Raw genomic sequence first — 19,374 nt, 5'->3', positions numbered from 1 at the left:
TTCACAGGCGCTTGTGCAAGGTGCGAATCGTCTCAGTGGTGAAGGTCATTTCACATCACAAGATCAAGGTTCCCTGCAAGTATTCTTGTCCTGATGAAAGTCCCGCAGAACAAAGCGCAATGTCATGGGTCCTCTTCACAGTGCGATGTATCCGTGCATTCCTAGTCAGCGTAGTCTTCGAGTTCGAGTCCGAATTTGTTGCGAGACGTACTTGAGCCGCTCGAAGCTCATAGAAAGCCCGCATTTTTCTCTTGCGTCTCTCTGGATTTCGAACACAGCCCACCCGTCTACTTCCAAAAGAAACCTGCGGAACTGCAATGCAAAACAAAGTATTCAGTAGGTGTGTCAACCGATTACTAAATCGGATTACTAAATCGGCTAATTGGCTGCGCTTGGGTGGATGCCGATGAGTAATGACTCCCTGATTACTAAATCAGCGGCTCGTTTTATCACTAATCACCCCAAAAATTATTAGATCATGTTGTCAGTGAGCGATATTACCAGTAGGGATAATTAAAAAGGAAAAGCAAGCTTTCATTCCCTTCGTCCTCTTTCGGTATAAAGAACTGACAGTGATAGCTGAAATACCATTCTTGACAAAAAACAGGCGGTAGACTAGACCTCACCTGCGCAAACATTACCTCATGGGCTGACTCAGAATTTTTTTTTATGCAGGCAGGTAAAATATTGCCAGGGCGGCTTAAGGAACTTACATCCGAGTAATGCAAGGACATTGCAATTCCATTCCAATTATATTTCAATTTTATTACATGTCTATTCCGAATCTACTTCAATTCTATTCCAATTATATTCTCATTCTCTTCTATTTATGTGTAGTTGGTGCAGTTGTAAGCACTAGTACTGATTATAACTGGTTAACATTTCGTATATTCCCGCCTTCGACAACGTCACACTGTTTCGACCAATCGCAAGGTTCCTAACGCCACCACTTTTTAGGCGAAGCCGGGCTTTCATGTAGATCAACCGTTTAATGTACTCTTATTAATAATCATGCTCTGACGAGTGAAAACACAATTTTTTCTGCGAAAAGAGAGTTAAAAATTATTCCCCGATTAACTTCGTTAAACTAAATGCGAAGTAGGTACGCTAGAAAAATATGTATGCACACTTCGCGTAAGTTACTTATGACGGTTTTACAGACAATGCAAGCTGCAGCTGGCGCGACGCGGTTTCTGCCTTTCCACTTGGCTGCAGCTGCCGCGAAAGCGGTTTCGCCTCCTCCATACTATAGGCTGCAACAGGCGTCTAGTAGACCTTCACCAAGACTCACAACTATTGCTAGTGTACGAAAAAGAAAGATTTCTCTCCCTCCACTTAGCGACCTGCCAACCGTGGCAGGCGGCAGCTGGCAGGTGTAGGCTTCAACTGCAGACAGGATGGCTTTTTCGCTAGCGAGGCCGCTAGTGCTGGAGCACTAAACCAAAAATCTCATATGAAACCCAAATATAGATAAATGCCTATGAGGCGGTATGAAGTCAATCTCAATCCCATTCTATTTTCTCTTTGCGTGTGTGCGTGCGTGCGTGCGTGCGTGCGTGCGTGCGTGCGTGCGTGCGTGCGTGCGTGCGTGCGTGCGTGCGTGCGTGCGTGCGTGCACGCGTGCGTGCACGCGCGCGCGCGCGACTGCCTCAGTCGATGCCACGCTTCCGAAATCACTGGGCTGATGGCCACGTCAAAGGCAGAATGCGGGAAGTGTACTCTCTTCAGCCGCTCAAAGGGTGGACAAAAGAAATCTGGAGGGGACACTTCAGCTCCCCGTTAAGGCTATGACTCGATAGAATTAATAGTTCACGCCCACATATGCGACATTGGTAATTGTGAACTTTATATTCATACATCCATGGGAGTCCTGATGACACTCCTGGCGCAGTGATGCAGGGGTTAAGACTTGTGAGATCTAAGTTGCTCTTCCCGAACAACCTCTCGCAGTCAGTTATTAATTTAACTTCCACGTGCCACAGTGGTCAGCTTGCTCACAATCTGGTGGCAGGTTGGTCATGTGACCTAGCTTGCCCACCTAGATTGCCGGAGCGGAAGGTTGCTCCGGTCGCTCCAATTGCGAGGCTTCAAACGCTCTCCGACGGCGGGCAATTTTTTTCCGGCATGAGGGTACTAAAGTCTCTGGAGTTAAGAATGGCACAGAATCTGAAGGTAATTCTGATAGTACCGGCTCTGGAGCCACGGAGTGGTAATTGTTTAGACTCAATACGGCCAAAAGGACAGAAAGGTCACAAAAAAAAAAGTAGCAGTGCGCTCGCCTTGGCGTCGAGACTGGTCCGGTTTTCGTAGGTGTAGAAGCGGGCGTAGTTGTTGGAGGTGTAGTAGTGGTACGCCGCCATGTGTCCCGCGTCGTAGCCCCAGTGCTGCTGCGGTCCCGTGTAGTTGCAGGCATAGTCGATGTCGACCATGAGCGCCTGCTCGCAAGATTGGTTGGCGCCGGTGATTGGTCCAGCTCCGCTTCCGCCCACGTACATCATGGCGCCCAGCGTGGACGAGAACAGCAGCCGTAACGGATTTCTCAGTGACCTCAGCTGTCCCAGAGCGAATTCCGCGGTTGCCTGCTTGCGAAAGGCATTGCAAGAGATTGATTTGATGCAATACGCTGTCGTCTTTACTACCATCAGAGAGGGTAAGCCTAGAGCAGCACAGAGCATGATTCCTTATCTTATCACTACGCTTCGGCCCCTGCCGTCCTCACGCACGCTTCTCTTCTAATGGTACCCAGTCTCAGTCGCAGACTCCTGCTTATCTAATGAAATGGGTTTAACTTATACTGAGGAGCTTTAGAAAGGAAAATGATAGCTGTAACGTTACGGTGATAGGTGTAATGACATCCTAGTCGAAATGGTCTCGGGCAATGCGAAGGCAAGAGAGAGAGAGCAAAGAATTTTAATGAGAGCAAAACATGGAGAGGTCAGCCGGTGGTAACATGGCCCTGGCCTGCTACTCCACACAGGGGAAAGGGAGGGGAAGGAAAGGGAAAGCGCGAATGAAAGTTGATGATGGCATAATACAATGAGTTTCATGAGTGATGTCCACACACACACACACACACACGCACACGCACACGCACACGCACACTGACTGGCACTCGCATCGCGGTGAGTAGACGCACGTGAAACTCGTGTTTTGAACACACGCACCGACACATGTCATTAACACATACTGGAGTAGGGGCTCCATGACAACACAAATGTAAACCATGTAAACTGTGTAAACCATGTAGGTAGTGCACAGGCGGTCACAGACGGGGATCCAGGCCAGTTTCACACAAAAACTTAAGCACGGCCTTTCTCACCCACCACCAATCAGAATGTTTCGCCCTGGCGCCTAGAATAGTTTCTTCAGAGAGGATGCGAAGGCAAGATAACCGCTGGTCATTAAGGGTAGCGGACTGGATACCAAGAGAAGGCAAGCGTAGCAGGGACCAGGAGAAAGTTATATGGGCATATGATATTAAGAAGTTTGCTAGGATCAGGTCGCCGCAGCTGGCACAGAACCGAGATAAGTGCAAAGGTATTTGTCCTGCAGAGGGCGTAGGCATGGTGTTGATGTATTACCTAGCTTTTTACGCTAGCAATACGGTTCACTTTTTACACCAGCAATACTGGTCCCAAGATACGCAAAACTGCGCTTAAATGAGCATACCTACTCGAGGGCTGGCCGAACATGACAGTCATGAAGACTATACCCTAGTCACTGTAGTCAGCAGGATAGGCGCTGGTCAATTATGAGATGAACTTTCGTAAGACGAATAAGAAAAGGCACAGTCTTATTAGAACTTACCAGATTCGGAAGGGAGGTGGTGTTTGAAGGTGAGCTTGTGCTGATAAACTGGCTGACGCATTTGCCTCCCAGGGCTAGCGGCCCGCTGACATGCGTCTCCAATATTATGGTTGTGATCATACTGAAAGATGGGAAGTTAGAAACTGTGGGCACATTCTCCTACCTTACATCACATTATTTCTTTCCAGCGAAAACCGCGATTCAGCGTGCCTGTGTGACTGAAATAAATGACGACGATGAAAATACTTGAATTGGAACTAAAATCAAGCCCCACCTTGACGAATTGGCCCTTTCTGCCTTCCCTGAATATCAGGAATTCCGTTTTTTTTTTTTTTTTGGTGAGCACGTTAGCCCGCATTCTTCTGCATACGCTTGTACTGTGCTTGCAGCTTCCTGCAATCCGTGTTGTATCTCTCCTTCGTTGCCGCTGTTCGCCCATATATTTTCACGCATGCTTGACGCCCTCAATGGCTTGGATAATCTGTGGGAGCCTAAGCATGACTATGTTGAATAGCATTAGGGATAATACTGCCTCTTGTGGGGTCCCCTTATCGCCGTGATTAAGATTCTGCTTTGGACTTGCCTGCGATGAGACTGACTGTGCATTTGGCCAGGAAGTCTTCAATATATATGCGCGTTCTTTCACCGTATTTCGTGCACTGTAGGTTTAGTATGGTCTTCTACCTGACATTGTCAAATGCCCCCTTGAGATCTAATGGTAGTGCAGTTTTGGTTTTATTTCTTCTCAGCATATCTATTATTCCCTCTTTCGAGCTGTACAAGGATGTCATGGGTTGATAGGGTTCTTCTGAAGCCCAGCGTAGTGGTCTGGGCTATAATTAAGGAGCTTAGGGACAGCAATGCTGCATCGAACTTAAGCGACGCCTCAAATAATGCAGACGTGCAAATTGTCAAAGTAGAATAAATTATGATCCTGAGATAGATGTGTGGAGTCACAAAAAAGGACTGCCTAAACAAGCACGAATGAGGGTCGGCAAAGCTCACAGATGTTGAAAAAAATGTTCGGAATGGAATGCTGCAATTGTTGGTTCTTGTGAAGAGAAACGACGACGAATACGACGGAGAAAGGTTGATAGAGCTTGAGGTTGGAGCCTCCGCGATGGCTCAGTGGTTGTGGGGTTCGGCTCCTGACACGAAAGACGCGGGTTCGACCCTGGCCACGAAGCTCGCATTTCGATGCAAGCGAAATGCTAGAGTTCCGTGTACTGTGCAATATCAGTGCACGTTAAAGAACCCCAGGTGGTCGAAATTATCCGCAGCCCTCCACTATGGCGTCCCTTACAGCATGATTCTCTTTGGGACATGAAATGAAATAAACCATAAACAAATCCAGCTTGAAGTTGGCGAGAAGAGTACCACAGGACGACTAAGGAGGAGGTGTTAAGACGATATAGAGAAGGATCTACGGGTGATTAAATATAAAAATGGCGCAAAGAACTATCGAAACTGAATTAATTGGTCTTACTCGGGGACCACGTCTACACCTAAGATTACCTGTTTGGGTAGCGATAGTGTCATGAGCGGTCAATCACAAGGGAAGTTTTGAGTCGCACTCAGGGGAAAACACGCTCACCACAAAGTTAGGCGGATTCACCTCACCAGGCTACTTTACTTATACCTGTTAAAAATTTGCTCTGAAGCGGTTTCTTAAAAACTGTGCATGCTTGTTAACAATAATGTTTTTGGGGCGTTCTTGCTTTGGCGATTGTCATCAATATCAATTCTGGATGACGTTTTCTTATGCCATGCACCATTCGGCTACAAAACTGACAGTTCACAAGACCATGAGCACACGCTAAAAGTTAATGCTAGCCTTTGCCTTCAGACTATGGCTCAACCTTTCTTCACTTCATCTGTTGTACATGGCATTCTCGTGATCAGAATTCTGTAAAAATACTTTGCCATTTCAAACCCGCACCCTGACATTACGCTCCCAATCACTACGGACTGTTCGCCGGTCGCTACCCGTACTCGGCGAAGGTGACTCACCCAAGGCCGGACAATTCACTGGCGAACTGTTGAGCTTGCTGAGAGGATGTCAGCAACACTCCCAAAAATATGCTCTTGTTCTGTTTGCCTCTCAGCACTTCGTCTATAATCTGCAAAGGAGAAAATAGATAAAAATGACAAATGGCCGGTCATGAACTCTGCTTCTAAATCAATAACAACAAATGAAAACCTATTTATTCCCATGTATACAAACACGTTAGCCTTCGCTGCATCTTTAAAGTTACTAATACAGAGAAATTGAACTAAAGGTGAACGCTGCATCGTTTCGCACATGTTCGAGCCCCTTTTGCGTAGCACAGCAGGTTGATGATCTGTCATCGAGGGCGAGAAACCTCTAGGACAAGACGACGGAAACGCAGTCGCGTACATTTGCAACATTCACCACTGCTCACTTTGTATCACAACAGCACGGGGACGCAAGCACGTCCTGCTTCAAACTCTAAGAACGGCAGACGCCAGCCCACGGCACATATTGAGCTCTGCGCCAGAATCACAACTCGCATCCCAAGCAAAACGTTTATTTTGCATGCTACCAACTGCATGCACAAAAGCGTTGTAAAGGCGCCCGCAGATGCTTCTGGAGCATCGCAGCTACTCAAGCCTAAATTCCCTCTTTCTGGATATGCGGCCTTACATCGAAGGGGGCGTTGCGCATATCGTCCAGGGATGTGCAGAGAGATGGATATTGCAACCATGAGTTCTTCACTTTGTGCTTAGACTAATGAGCATTTACTTGCTCCTATGTTCCGTATTCCGAAGGTTTCTGTGGGCTCTTCAGCATGCTGCTTCAGGAGTAACCGCACGCTTTTACACTTCGCTTTTGATGACAGGTGGCTTTGCAACATCACTGCGTGATCTGCACAAAAATGGTTCCTTTGCTCGCTGCGCTAGCTACGATTCTATGGCACTGCTGTCAGTGCGGAAATTTCAGTGATGGTTTGATACAACAAATCCAGCAGGTATTATACCCGTGATCCAGAAAGATGATGACACTGGTTTGCAGAATTTCTAAATAAATAACCAATGGAGAATGAGGTAAATTATAGACAATGCAAGCAGAGGTGTACAGAAACAATCCAATTCACCTGGTATGCCGGACCGAGCGAAGCTGTGTTGTGCCCTTCGTGGCGTGGAAAGTCAAGCACGCCGACGGCTCGCAGATCCAGATCGTTCACCAGCTGACTCAGCTGCGGTATCAGAGCGGGAAGCCGGGCCACCACGCTTCCTGGCTGGGTCGCGTGCAGGGAAGTCAGGCTTACGCCGGCCATCGTGGGCTGACGCTTGCTGAACGCCTGTACAACGACGTTGTAATGGATGTTAATGGGCATCCCCATGTTTCATACCTCAATACGTCTTACCGTATCGCCACCTTTCGACACCTTTATCAACCAGTAAAATTCAGCTGCTATGGCCTTCGGCTAAGCTTCCAGAGTTTCCGAGTTGTCTTCGATGTGCCAGATACGATGGAAACAGCAAGCCGCGCTTGTTTGTTTTCATTTCCCAGTGCCCCTCATCTGAGCGACGTTCTGTACCCCACCGAGGGTGAATTAAGTTGAATTAATCTTAATTACGAGAGTCGCTTACGCTACTCACAACCTTCGATGCGGAAGTTATATCTTTTTGTTGAACATAAGCTGGTGAGAGCTACGATGCAAGCGCGGCAATTGTATTGAAGCACAAGACTTCGGTTGTTAGCTACGTCCGTACCTCCTGGAACGCGTCCCAGCTGTGGCTGCCGTACATGGAGGTGATGTCGTCCGCTCCCGTCACAGTTAAGTCTGGGTAGATGACGTAGTCGCAGTACCCCGTTGCAATGGCCCGCTCGTCGGCGAAGTTCTCGCCGAGCGTGCAGAAAACCTGGGGCGGCGAGAGTGGCCGCTTTGTTGTACTCTTGGTAGTCTGCACAGGTGTGGCAGCTGCGGCAGTTGTCAGTAAAGTCGAATCTGTTGTTCCAAGGGTTCAGGTGCATCTCGCCACATTCTATGCATATCGCAGCAAGCAATCAAAATACTGATTCTATTGTTCATCAGCCATGGTTACAGCAGCTTGCACAAGTCGCGCGTAATCGCTATTTCAGGTTCTCCTAACGCCATATGCCCCTTGCCTTTGGAAGGCATTTGCGCTCACTTATATGTAGCCTACCCTGCAGAGTATTCAGCAGTGCCCCAGATATTTGATTTGATTTATTGGGGCTTAACGTCCCAAAGCAACTGAGGCTATGAGGGACGCCGTAGTGAAGGGCTCCAGAAATTTCGACCACCTGGGGTTCTTTAACGTGCACTGACATCGCACAGTCCACGGGCCTCTAGAAATTCACCTCCATCGAAATTCAGCCGCCGCGGCCGGGATCGAACCCGCGTCTTTCGGGCCAGTAGCCGAGCGCAGTAACCACTGAGCCACCGCGGCGGGCTCCCCAGATATTCAAATCAACAATAAAACATAATTTCAGAATTTCTTTGCTCCTTCCTTGGTTTCAAGAACTGGCGCGTCCTTTAGGAGGAAATCGTCTCATTACGATTTCCTGCTCTCCTCATTCTTATTTGCGTAGGCATATAGAATCTATTGGTTTTGGTAGTCTTGATGCCGCAGATAGCACAAGAGGGTTCTAGCTCACAGGAACCGCCTTTTTCACCCTCATACTTCGTTCTGCGTGGTAAGTGCAGTATAAAAGGCCATACCATGCCCGGCTGGTTGTGCCGCTGGTGAGCGTTCTCAAGGTTCGGCTGCAGTTATTTGAGCATCCATATATATTTCAATCCGTGTACCAAAATATCGTCGAAAGTGGAAAAGGAAACACCCGCCACAGCACCTTAGTTCGTAACACCTCACGTGGCACGTGGAAATCGTCGGTTTAGCTCCCAACGAAAGCACGTGGTCTTTACTCCTACTTTCTGAGATTATTTCCTGCCTAAACGGAGTACTCAACCACTCTTCGTCTCTAAACAACCATAATAAAGATATTAACACAGTCTGTGTGCCTCCGTGGTGGCTCAATGGTTATCGCGTTCGGCTGATGACCCAAAAGACGCGGGTTCGATCCCGGCCGCGGCAGTCGAATTTCGATGGAGGCGAAATTCTAGAGGCCCGTGTACTGTACTATGTCAGTGCACGTTAAAGAACCCCGGGTGGTCGAAATTTCCGAAGCACTTCACTACGGCGTCCCTCACAGCCTGAATTGCTTTGCGATGTTAAACCGCCATAAACTCATAAAACCTTTCTGTGGGTTCTTTAATTTTAACACTGTTCGTTCTTCTGAAGTACACATGCTGGCGAGTCTCTCGTCTCCTCTGCCCTTGTCGCTCAGCCAAAAGAATAACCTTTAATGGCGAGAAAGGCGGCGAGAAAATAACATTGCTGTGGCGTTGCCACGATAGTTCCCGGTTCAAAGCTGAAAGAACTTAGACTGCTTTCAGAGCATTTTCTTCTACCGCAACACAGCATAGATTACACGGAAGTCTTGATAATATCTTTAAGAATATGACTAAAAGAACAATTAAATATGATAGCGTCAGTCCTGTATGCTTGGCCTACCGTTATAACTGAGGCGAAGTGCAGTGATAAGATTGCGATACGATTCGCCGTGACACGCGCTCCCTTTGTGCATCGCCCCGTCATGAGTATTGCACCACGATGTGTATAAAACATAGGGGGCTAAGCTTCGTATGTCGCATGAATTTGGCCAGTGTTTGCATTTGGGATGGGGACACCTTAGATTCTACCGATCACAGATCATACGCTCCTGGCGTGTATTTCCGCGCACTGTCTGTGATGTCCAGACGCACTGTAATACAAATATTTTCTTAAGGACGCCTGCGCATCATGTGGTCTTGCCGACATTGTTCTCTTCTCAAAAGCGACGAAAACAATTGAGCGTGAGTTCCCGCGAACTGAACCCACGAAATCTGTTTTGTCGCGAGGTGGTGTCCGCAATTCTACAGGCAGGCAGACAGAGCAAGGCTTCCAAAAGAAGCTGTTTATTGGGCGAACTTATACCCTCAAATGAACTCAGCTTGGCTGTCGTCAAAGAACAGGCTGATCGTCGCAGACGAGCATGCTCAGCTTAAAGCTGACGACGAACTTTATCGGTAAGGAGGCCAAATCATCTGCCGTGTTGAGACTTATCAGCGAGTGCGCACTGGCGGCGTGCGGTAGCGCTAAATTCGGAAGCGGTGGTATTACTGACCATGCTAAAACTCTCTAATAATTCTAGAGCATGCACTGCCCACTCACTCGTCGCAGCCGTTGGTGGCGTCGGACCTCCAGCACTGGGCGAGGGAACACTGGAGATCACCACAGTGGCCTTCGACAGCGGTGGGACTGTCTCTGGTAATTCGGTACTCGATGGCGGCCCCCGCATGCGTATCACAACTGCAGCTGGTGGTATGGCGGAGCTGATGTCCTTTTGGGCGACACCTGCGGGAAAAAGACCTCAATATCAGCTGCTCCTTCGGTAGACGGCACAGCTTCGAACGAAAAGTGATATTTCAGCTGACTGTCAATAGAAAAAAACTTAAAGCTTTAGGTCTGCGGCGTAAGCTTAGGGCAAGGTAGGTTAAGTCAAGTGATTGAATTTAATAGGAATTCAAGGCCACTCGTGCCTTCCTGCCAACGAGCGCTCACAGGCGCTCGCCCGACAGCTCAAGGACGAGCACCACCAGACAGAAGGCCGGTCGCACCTCAACGATGCAATACCGACAGAGCCACTCGCATACTCCAACATCCTCGAACACTACAGTCTCCAACTATGAACACTTCCACCACTCCACTCATCCCTATCAAAAGCGGACGCCATGACTTAGCGACAGCTCCAGACAAACTCCTTTCCGAACCTCCACCTCAGGTACATGTTTCTGCCTCACAATGCCTCTCTCTTTGCCCGTCATGCAACGGCGCCCAAACAACTCTATACTACTCCACGCAGCATTGCCTAAACACCACCTATAACCGCCTAAACAACCACCTATAACCCTCCCGACTACCTCCTCATGAGGGAGACTACTCTGTCCAACTTTAGCCTGGGCGATCAGCAACGACTGGTCGCGCGGGCCCGTAGGATAGCAGAAGCAGGGTGTCGAACCGGATTTTTTTCGGGTCCGGTTCGGGTTCGGGTTCACGCCTTTCGGGTTCAGTTCCGGGTTCGGCTCCAGAGGGACATTCCGTTCCGGTTCGAACCGGTTCGGACCGTGTCGAACCGGTTCAAACGGGTTCAAACGGGTTCAGGACAAAAAAAAAATAGAATTTAGATGGGTTTCAATCAACCTTACTATGCTGTTTATTTTTATCTGGCCCATCGGTATACAAGATAAACAAAATGCAAAAATTTGTTTACGAGAACGGGAAACTGGGCTTGTTGGTAAGGGGTCATGCTTAATCAGCGCAGTAAACAGGACAAACCGAAGACGGGAGACGACACGAGCGTTGTCTAACAACTGGTTATTTTATTCTCGAGAAAGTGTATTAAGGCGCAGGACACAGTTAACAACCCAAACAGCAGAACAAAGATTAAAACCTAAAAACTATACTGCGTATGCACATCATAATCAAATTGTGCCATCTTTTCAAACGAAATTCGAAGACTTCCATAGTAGGCGGCACTCCCCTATCTCCTGGACCTCACACAGTTGTTAAGAAAGACAAACATTTTATCCACCAAACTGATAGACGGTGAAGCAACACACTCATCTGCTTCCTTCCACATCATAAAGGCCTCCACCAGCTCCCTACAAATTCGATCTGGGTGAATGAACAGGGAACTTGCCTTATGTAAGTGGGGTAAGCAATGAGCATTCGTTTGAACATCGCAGATGGGTGAAAAATGCAGCGGGGACGCACAACTTGGCTTTGCGTTTCAGAGCGTGCAACAATTGCTTTCCCCCCCCTGCCCCCCCCCCCCCCCCCCCCCCCCCCCCCTAGATAAGACGGGCATTCTGTTTAATCACCCTGATCGAATTTGTAGGGAGCCGGTGGAGGCCTATATGATCAGGAAGGAAGCAGATGAGTGTGTTGCTTCACCATCTGTCAATTTGGTAGATAAGGAGTTAGGCTTTCTTGGCAACTGTGTGAGGTCCAGGAGATTGGGGAGTGCCGTCTACTACGGAAGACAGTCTTCGAATTTCGTTGAAAAAGATGTCATGACTCGACTATGATGATGTACATGCGCAGTATGGCTTTTAGGTTTTAATCTTTGTTCTTGTGTTTTTTTTTGGGGGGGTTGTTCACTGTGTCTTGCGCCTCTATATACTTTTCCCAGAATAAAATAACCACTTATTAGCGCTCGTGTCGTCTCCCGTCTACCTTTTTTCCTCTTTACTGCGCTGCTTAAGCATGAAAAATGTGTTTAATGCGGGATGTTCTCAATTTACTCATTTTATTATTGTCCGCAGCAAAAATACAAATTTACGGCAAGAGCCCCAAAATAAAATGAACTCGAAATTAATGTGAATAGGCTGTGCATACGCTATAATCCACCTTATGAGGTAAGAGGTGAAAAACCGGTGGATTTTGCATCTACGAGGCCCTCCAGCCTGGGTAGTTTCGGAGACCCCGTCGCGCGAGTAATATATCTCCCCTCAAGATTGAGTCGGTCGGCAATTTCTCGTACGCAGTGCGCTGGCGCGGGCGCCGAAATGACAGCCGCACGCGCCCTCTACGTTCCCGCGCACTACTGAGAAACGAAGCTGTCATGTATCGGCACCTACATACAGACAAACATATTTCTGTCGCCGCGACCCCCCCCCCCTCCCCCCCCCCCCCCCCCCCTCATTTACTACATGGTAAGAAAATGTGCGAGAATCCCTCCACCGCTCATCGGCCACCAAACGAGAGCCTCGTGGAAGCAATGGCTCTCCCTAACATCCAGAATTTGCCAAACATATTTTATTCAAATCGCGTCTTCGACATCACCTTCGTGACGCATGTTATATATCCCGAGTCCCTATAGCTCAGTATCTTCAAAAACACAGCTAATTGTGGCTTCTCGCTAGTGAAGTGAAAAATTACGATATTGGCTTATTATTATGACGTCAGACTCTTTTCTTCAGATAAAAACGTTTCGGCTTCGCACGGACACAAATTGGCGACATTTTCGTTGCGACGTTGCGCTGCAACATTCTTGCAAGTGCAGCAGTGTGCAAGGAAGAAGATATACTTGCACTACATCGAACTTTTAATACTTTTCCTGGGGCGCTATCAAAGGCAGCCTCTTCGTCAATACAATTTTTTGCGCCCTTGATAGAGGGTGGTTAATCTGGCGCGCGCCATTTGTCCACGAACCTGTTTCAGGCATTTATTTTCAAAACTACAAAAACTCCTTCCTGGCAGCTGTGCTTAATGGGCGTCTAAGTGCTTGCCTGTCTTTTCTGGATATGCTCGCTAGAAAACTTTGTATTGATGCATTCTCACTTTTCGCTTTTCCATTAGAATACCTATACGGCCTCTCCACAAGGCAGATGAGAAATGTTGCGATCAGTCATTAATTCATCTACACATGCATCTACAGCCTTGCCTAGACTTTCTTGATACCAGTGTATTAAAGCTATCGAATTCAGTGGATGTACAGTGGATCCCACTTTAACGGCGGCAGATATAAAGAACGCTCGCTTATTACGAGCGGGTGTGGTGCTACCGTCAAAATATGCATAAGTGCAATGGAAATACGTCGCAGATACAAAGAATAACTCTGGCCACACCACTCGGCTATAGCGAACGAGGAAGCGCCGTAAACTACCTTCGAAGTTGAAGAGGTCGTGCTTTCACTAAGCACGCAGATGAAAAAGTGCCTCTCAACCTTCACGGCACCACCCTGGAAAGAACATGTCGACATAGAAATGCTAATAAAAGGCTGCATTGCCGTGCGCACCGCTAACTGGAAACTCCGGCGTCCGGTAACACCATAAACTGTAAAGTAAACAAGGTAACGATATGCTATTACTCTCTATTGAAACATTAACCGCCGGCCAAGCCCGCGTCGATGGCCTACGAGGGCAGTCACTGCCTACGTGTTCGCCGGCTGGGCAAAACATCTCAAATGGCAGAAACGCGGTGCGCGCGAGACAGGGGCATCGTCGAAGGCGAAGCTACTTGATGAGCTAGCAGCAGCGATTTGAGAATTTTGAAATCCTTGCTGGCTATGCTGGTCACGTGGCATAGAGAGCCTGCCCAGTTGGCTCCATCTTTTGCGCTGCTACCACGTGCAGGTATCGCCATATAGCGGACTGTGCAACTGATGCACTGTGGGCCACAACCGCTCACTACTTTCGTCGCTGCATGAGCCCAGCAACGACAGAAGCAGCTCGAAAACACACGGCACCAGGCGCATGTAGTTTTCTGGCAACGCTTCATTAATCCATTGCTGGCCAGATGTTTCCTCGGATAACTATTTTCCTGCAGACCAAAAAATCGCAGAAGCGCGTGCTCTGACGAAGACGTTGGACACCGAGTGCAAGCTCTCCCCTACTGCCAGGAATCATATATGTGGCCGAAATGCCACCAGCTGCCGTGGGCACTTCATCCTCGATTAGTTATACCCCGTCCCTAAATTTGATAGTTGGCAGCAAGGGACTCGGCGAGGATTGAATTACCGCCATAGGTAGCCTGGAAAGAATCACGGCAGGCTCTGCTTTGCACAAGTCGGCGCGCATAACGCAGTTTTATAAGAAATCAATGGCACTCTTAGCGCCCTTAGTATTTTTGGCTGCTATACGAAGATTGGTTTATTGATTTATTGGGGCTTAAAGTCCCAAAGCGACTCAGGCTATGAGGGATGCCGTAGTGAAGGGCTCCGGAAATTTCGACCACCTGGGGCTCTTTAACGTGCGCTGACATCGCACAGCACACGGGCCTCTAAAATTACGCCTTCATCGAAATTCGGCCGCCGCGGTCGGGATCGTGTTATGTGAAGAATCCACTTGCTACGGACATCAGATATAACGAACGGAACCCGCGTGACCGTCAGGTTCGTTATAAGTGGGCTCGACTGCAGTTCCAATCGGCCACAAGAATCTTTCTCACGCTTCAGGCATGGACCTTACGCGTTAGGACGTACCTTCGCGCCAAGGGGACGTTTGTGCCGTGTTCAGTGATTTTCTACCTGTGCCAGCAACGAGAAACCATTGAGCGATAAAAAGATATTTTTGTCGTGATGCTGCATTCTTTTGGGACATACTTAAGCAGTCTGTTAAAAAAAAAAACCATTCACATCATGCATTTCATTATAACATATATGTCTGCGATGGAAAACTGCGGAATTCCTTGCGAACTCTTCGTGTCCATAGGACCGTTTAGCGGCAGTGTGTGAAATCCTTGCAATATAGGGCCGTTTAGCGTGTGGAAAACCCGTATGATGGACGGACACGCTGAATCGCCGCGTTCAACAAGATCACTGTTCAGACAAAAGTGCACTTTAACAGAGGAAAAATGTGCTCCGCAAGTTACACCTTCTACTTCCCCTTTCTGGACGTCAGCACCGTTTGGAATTTTCATGTGCGGGCAGAGAAAGGGAGTTATGGTGGCGTGAGGCCTTATGCCGAGATCGCTGAATTCGACGCGGTCTAGTAAAGCACGAGGAGGGTCAGAGAGGTTCCAAATAGTCCATGCAACAACCAAAAAAAGAAGCCTCGAAGATGGCCGAATAGCCTAAGCCATCTCTAAACGGAGCTTTTCTGTTACGCCGCCACTGCTACGAATCCCACTTGGAGTTAGAGGATGCATACTGTTTTAGTTATTCTCTTTACTGCGTGAACAGTATAGCCTCCTTTCCCACAAATAACCGCGCTGTGTGTATGTGTGTGTGTGTGTGTGTGTGGGAGGGGGGGGGGGTGCTTGCGTGCAGCCTCCACCCTTGACGCGCACTGCGGAGGGCGCACATCCGGGCACTCCGAGGTAAAAATGCACCTTCAACAACTTTCATCCCTCTCCCCAGCCCCCATCACCCACCTGTACCTCATATAGCCGAGGCGGATTGTTGTGAAGGCTCAACGTATGCCGTCGCTCAAGCGTTCTACGAAACAATCATAAGCGAACAATCATAAGCCTGTCGTGTCAGACACCAAGAACAGGAAGTATGGCAGCGAGAAGTAGATATAAGCCGCCAGAGAGAGAATTCAAGACCGAGCAGTCAGAGAACAGCGGATGAAGCCGCCCGCTGGCGACTGACATCAATTTTTTTTATAAGCAGAACAATTTTTTATAAGCAGAACAGAACAATAAGCAGAACACCTCAACGCCCCTTACGGTGGCGTTGAGGTGCCCATCGAGAAGTGAGACAGTTACTGCGCCATTTCCTTTCCTCAAAAAACAGCATCACACAGTTGTATGGCTCTTGCGCTAATATTTACATATTTGTGGTAAATGACGCAAAGGGAAGGTATTCTCAATCGATGCTTAAAGGACTATAGACACTAAGTTTCATTACGCGCTTTCTTCTTTCAAATGACGCTCTAGATATTAGAATACATGAATCACTGTGTGGTATTCGCCTACTGCTGCTGAATATATTGAAAGAAATTATTCTCCCATGCGGTTTCGGTTTCATCAACTGAATGATGGCTGTGACGTCTAATTTAACATTAGGTCCCGTGAGGCGCGGGAAAACCAATAGAAACGCTGATATGTTGTTTTGACTCACTATAGCAAGTAAATCAGTCTGATTCATTATCTAGAATTATAACAAACGACTTATCAGCAGTTATATTGCCGTTTCCTCGCGCCTCACGTGACCTAAATTCCACTACACGTCGCAGCCACCGTTCTATTCACGAAACCAATATATGGTCAAGAAGAAATTCAAATGCAACTTTTTTATTATGTGTAGGCGAACACCACGGCGTGCTCCTTGTACGCCAATGTCTAACGCATCGTTTGAAAGAAGAAAGTACGCAAGCAAAAATTTGGTGCCTATAGTCCTTTATTGAGTTAGAGCAGTCCTAACAATTTCCAACATGTAAAACTCTAACATGTAAAAGACTCCTAACATGTGAAAGGGAAGGAATAATAACTCAAGATTTCAAATCAACATAACACACAAGTCTTTAGAATTGGCGTAGTACATTACAGAATCATCAATTAGGCATCTTCCCAGGCACCAAATTTCCTGTAAGTTGGTTGTCGGAAATACAGGCTGCCATTTTCGCCCTTTCTAGCGCAGAAAGCTACTTGTGTGTAAATCTATACGCTAGATCTCGTTTTGTCCGAAAACAAAAAAGTATGCAGGGATGCAAAAAAAATGGGGCTGAACCGAGTCTCGAACCGGTTCGGAACGGTTCCTTTGAATCGTTCCGGTTCGGGTTCAGTTCCAAGATGGCAAAACAAATATGGGTTCGGTTCGGTTCCGGTTCCGGGCGAAAATTCGGGTTCGGTTCCGGTTTCGGGTTCGGGTTCGGTTCCGGTTCGACACCCTGAGCAGAAGCCTTCGCAGTCCTGCACTGAGAACCCCGCCCACAAGAACCGGTCTCTCGGTCACCCTTTCAAAAAATGTTTTCGCCATCGCCACCTGCCGTTTTGAGAACATCGCCCAGAAAATATGGCATATTTACGTCGTGCCGCTTGTGACTTTCATTTCGATACAACGACGCGAGACGGCGAGAGAAAGCGCACAAAGCTCATGTCGATCCAGATGCCCGAAGACGACGATAGTTGCCGCATGTAGCTTGCATTAAGTAGGCGTAAACTGTTCAATAGCAGGGCTACTAGGTGATCTGCGCACAGTACGAAATAAACACTACATGATTAGCCCTGCACGAGACGTCCCCTGCACAAACGCATCATTCGCGATTACGTGAGGTCGCCACTGAGAGTGACCGACAGTTCAGCGAGTTGACAATGCTTTGCACTTAGTATAACATCACAGGCTCCTGTACAGCCGTAGTGACTCTCAGCGGTTAAAGTGGTATGCTTCCTATAGAACAAAGCAACTCTTGCGGTATTGGGCCGAAACGCCTGCGATTGCGATGATTAGGAATATATTAACACTTATAGGACGTGACTTCTATGCACATGAGACACTTTCTTTGTACGCAGCAGCACCAAAGCACTTCAAGAGAGCATCCCTTGTGGCTCCGCCTTTTGTCAGAAACTGGCAAACCTTGATGTCGAAGATACTGAACAACGCACGAACACACATAACTGAAAGGCAGTAAAGGGCATTTAGAAGCTCCAAAAAAGGGCAAGTACAAGCCAGCTCTCTACGGACAGGATATCTTTCTTAAACATGGTGCGAATATCACACTGTAAACTGTAACTTTAAACAACCCCGTTAGTAGAGCGCGATTTTCGCATGGCATACTGCATGGTGTGGAGAACATATAACTATTTTGTTAAATGAGTACCGAGAAACACTTCTCACGCATAAAAGAACGCGAAAAAAATGCTCACCTTCCGTGCTTGAATCGCCTGCTCCATCTGGAACTGTAAGAATAATTGCGCTTTAGTACGATGACGAGGGAATGGTTCTAGAAAGGTAGCTTGCAGGCCCATATGATCAGCCGTCATTATGCTAGCCTCCTTTTGCTCTTACTGGTTAATACAGTATAAGTTTCTCCTCTGTGCAGTTTAGAATACTAAATGCTGCTCTCAAGGTGATAGTGCGTAAAGATCAATTTTACTGGCTTGCGAGAATTCGTTGCTCAGTCAGTGAGTAGCGTGATAGTTCGTACTACGCCCTGTGACTTGCTGGCGGTGTAAATTTATTCTTATATTGGTGCTCTTGGAAAAGTAAGGTAATTGCGTTCGTTTTACCTTATTCAACAGAATCCGACAGTTTGCTGAGCCTCTCCGGTTTTATTCCAGGTATTGAATATGATCAAATCTGACGGGCAAGCAGTGAGTGACTGTTACACTTTCCAAAACAGAAATGTCCGCTTTTTCCTTCTGAAGTCTGCCTCTTAACGCTCGCAGTGATAAAAATTAGACTTCGTCAGCAACTTTTCTCCATCACGAATATGGAAAGTTATCCATGATGACGCTTGCGACACCCGAGAGAGAGTTCTGATTTAAATCCCGGGTTTAAATCCCAGCAGGTCGCGGTGTCGTACCTGCGTCGATCTATGGTTCATACAGCTTCCTGGCAACGTTCAGGCGTCACTTACGATTTATGAATATTAGGACTGCCCCCACTGCAGAGATGGACACAAAGACGAAACACAGGCAGGTCATGATGACCATGTGCTGATAGGTCTCAAGCCTGAAGAAAAAAAATAAGAAATGTATAGGCAAGTGGAGGTAGTCTCTTCTCGAACCAGACCCACATGCTGTTAAGTGTGCTCGTAAAAATGTGGGCCTCTAGCTTCACGCCTCCAAATCAGACATTTGCAACATTCCGGAAAAGCGTCAAGGTTAAGACGCAGCACTTCTCATCTTTACGATTTCTTCGGGTATTCGCCGGCATGGCAGAAATAATTTGCACATCAATATGTCACCCGAATTTCTCGGCATAGTCATGTATTACATCTTGCTGCTTCGTCTACCGGTAGTGTTTCTCATGATTATCTAACAAAGACTGGCACTTCTTAGGGACATACCATAACCACAGGAACACTTTCA

The 19,374-nt window shown here is 47.6% G+C and overlaps 1 protein-coding gene across 1 annotated transcript; it reads right to left on the bottom strand.

The window, feature by feature from the left end:
- Positions 1–165: 165 nt before the first annotated feature.
- On the bottom strand, positions 166–18,983 carry LOC149340787 (uncharacterized). Its single transcript, XM_089551180.1, has 9 exons — positions 18,921–18,983; positions 18,208–18,240; positions 10,069–10,251; positions 7,546–7,754; positions 6,924–7,130; positions 5,818–5,927; positions 3,808–3,928; positions 2,280–2,579; positions 166–312 (listed from the first exon to the last, which is right to left on the bottom strand). Exons 3-9 carry the CDS (start codon positions 10,193–10,195, stop codon positions 166–168), a joined length of 1,221 nt encoding a protein of 406 aa, XP_089407306.1. The 5' UTR covers positions 10,196–10,251; positions 18,208–18,240; positions 18,921–18,983.
- Positions 18,984–19,374: the final 391 nt, after the last annotated feature.

Source organism: Amblyomma mixtum, chromosome 6, assembly GCF_055824585.1.
Source record: "Amblyomma mixtum isolate Tamu chromosome 6, ASM5582458v1, whole genome shotgun sequence".
Taxonomy (NCBI): Eukaryota; Metazoa; Arthropoda; class Arachnida; order Ixodida; family Ixodidae; genus Amblyomma; species Amblyomma mixtum.
Note: the sequence above shows the minus strand (reverse complement) of the source record. Positions and strands in the feature narration are given on the sequence as shown.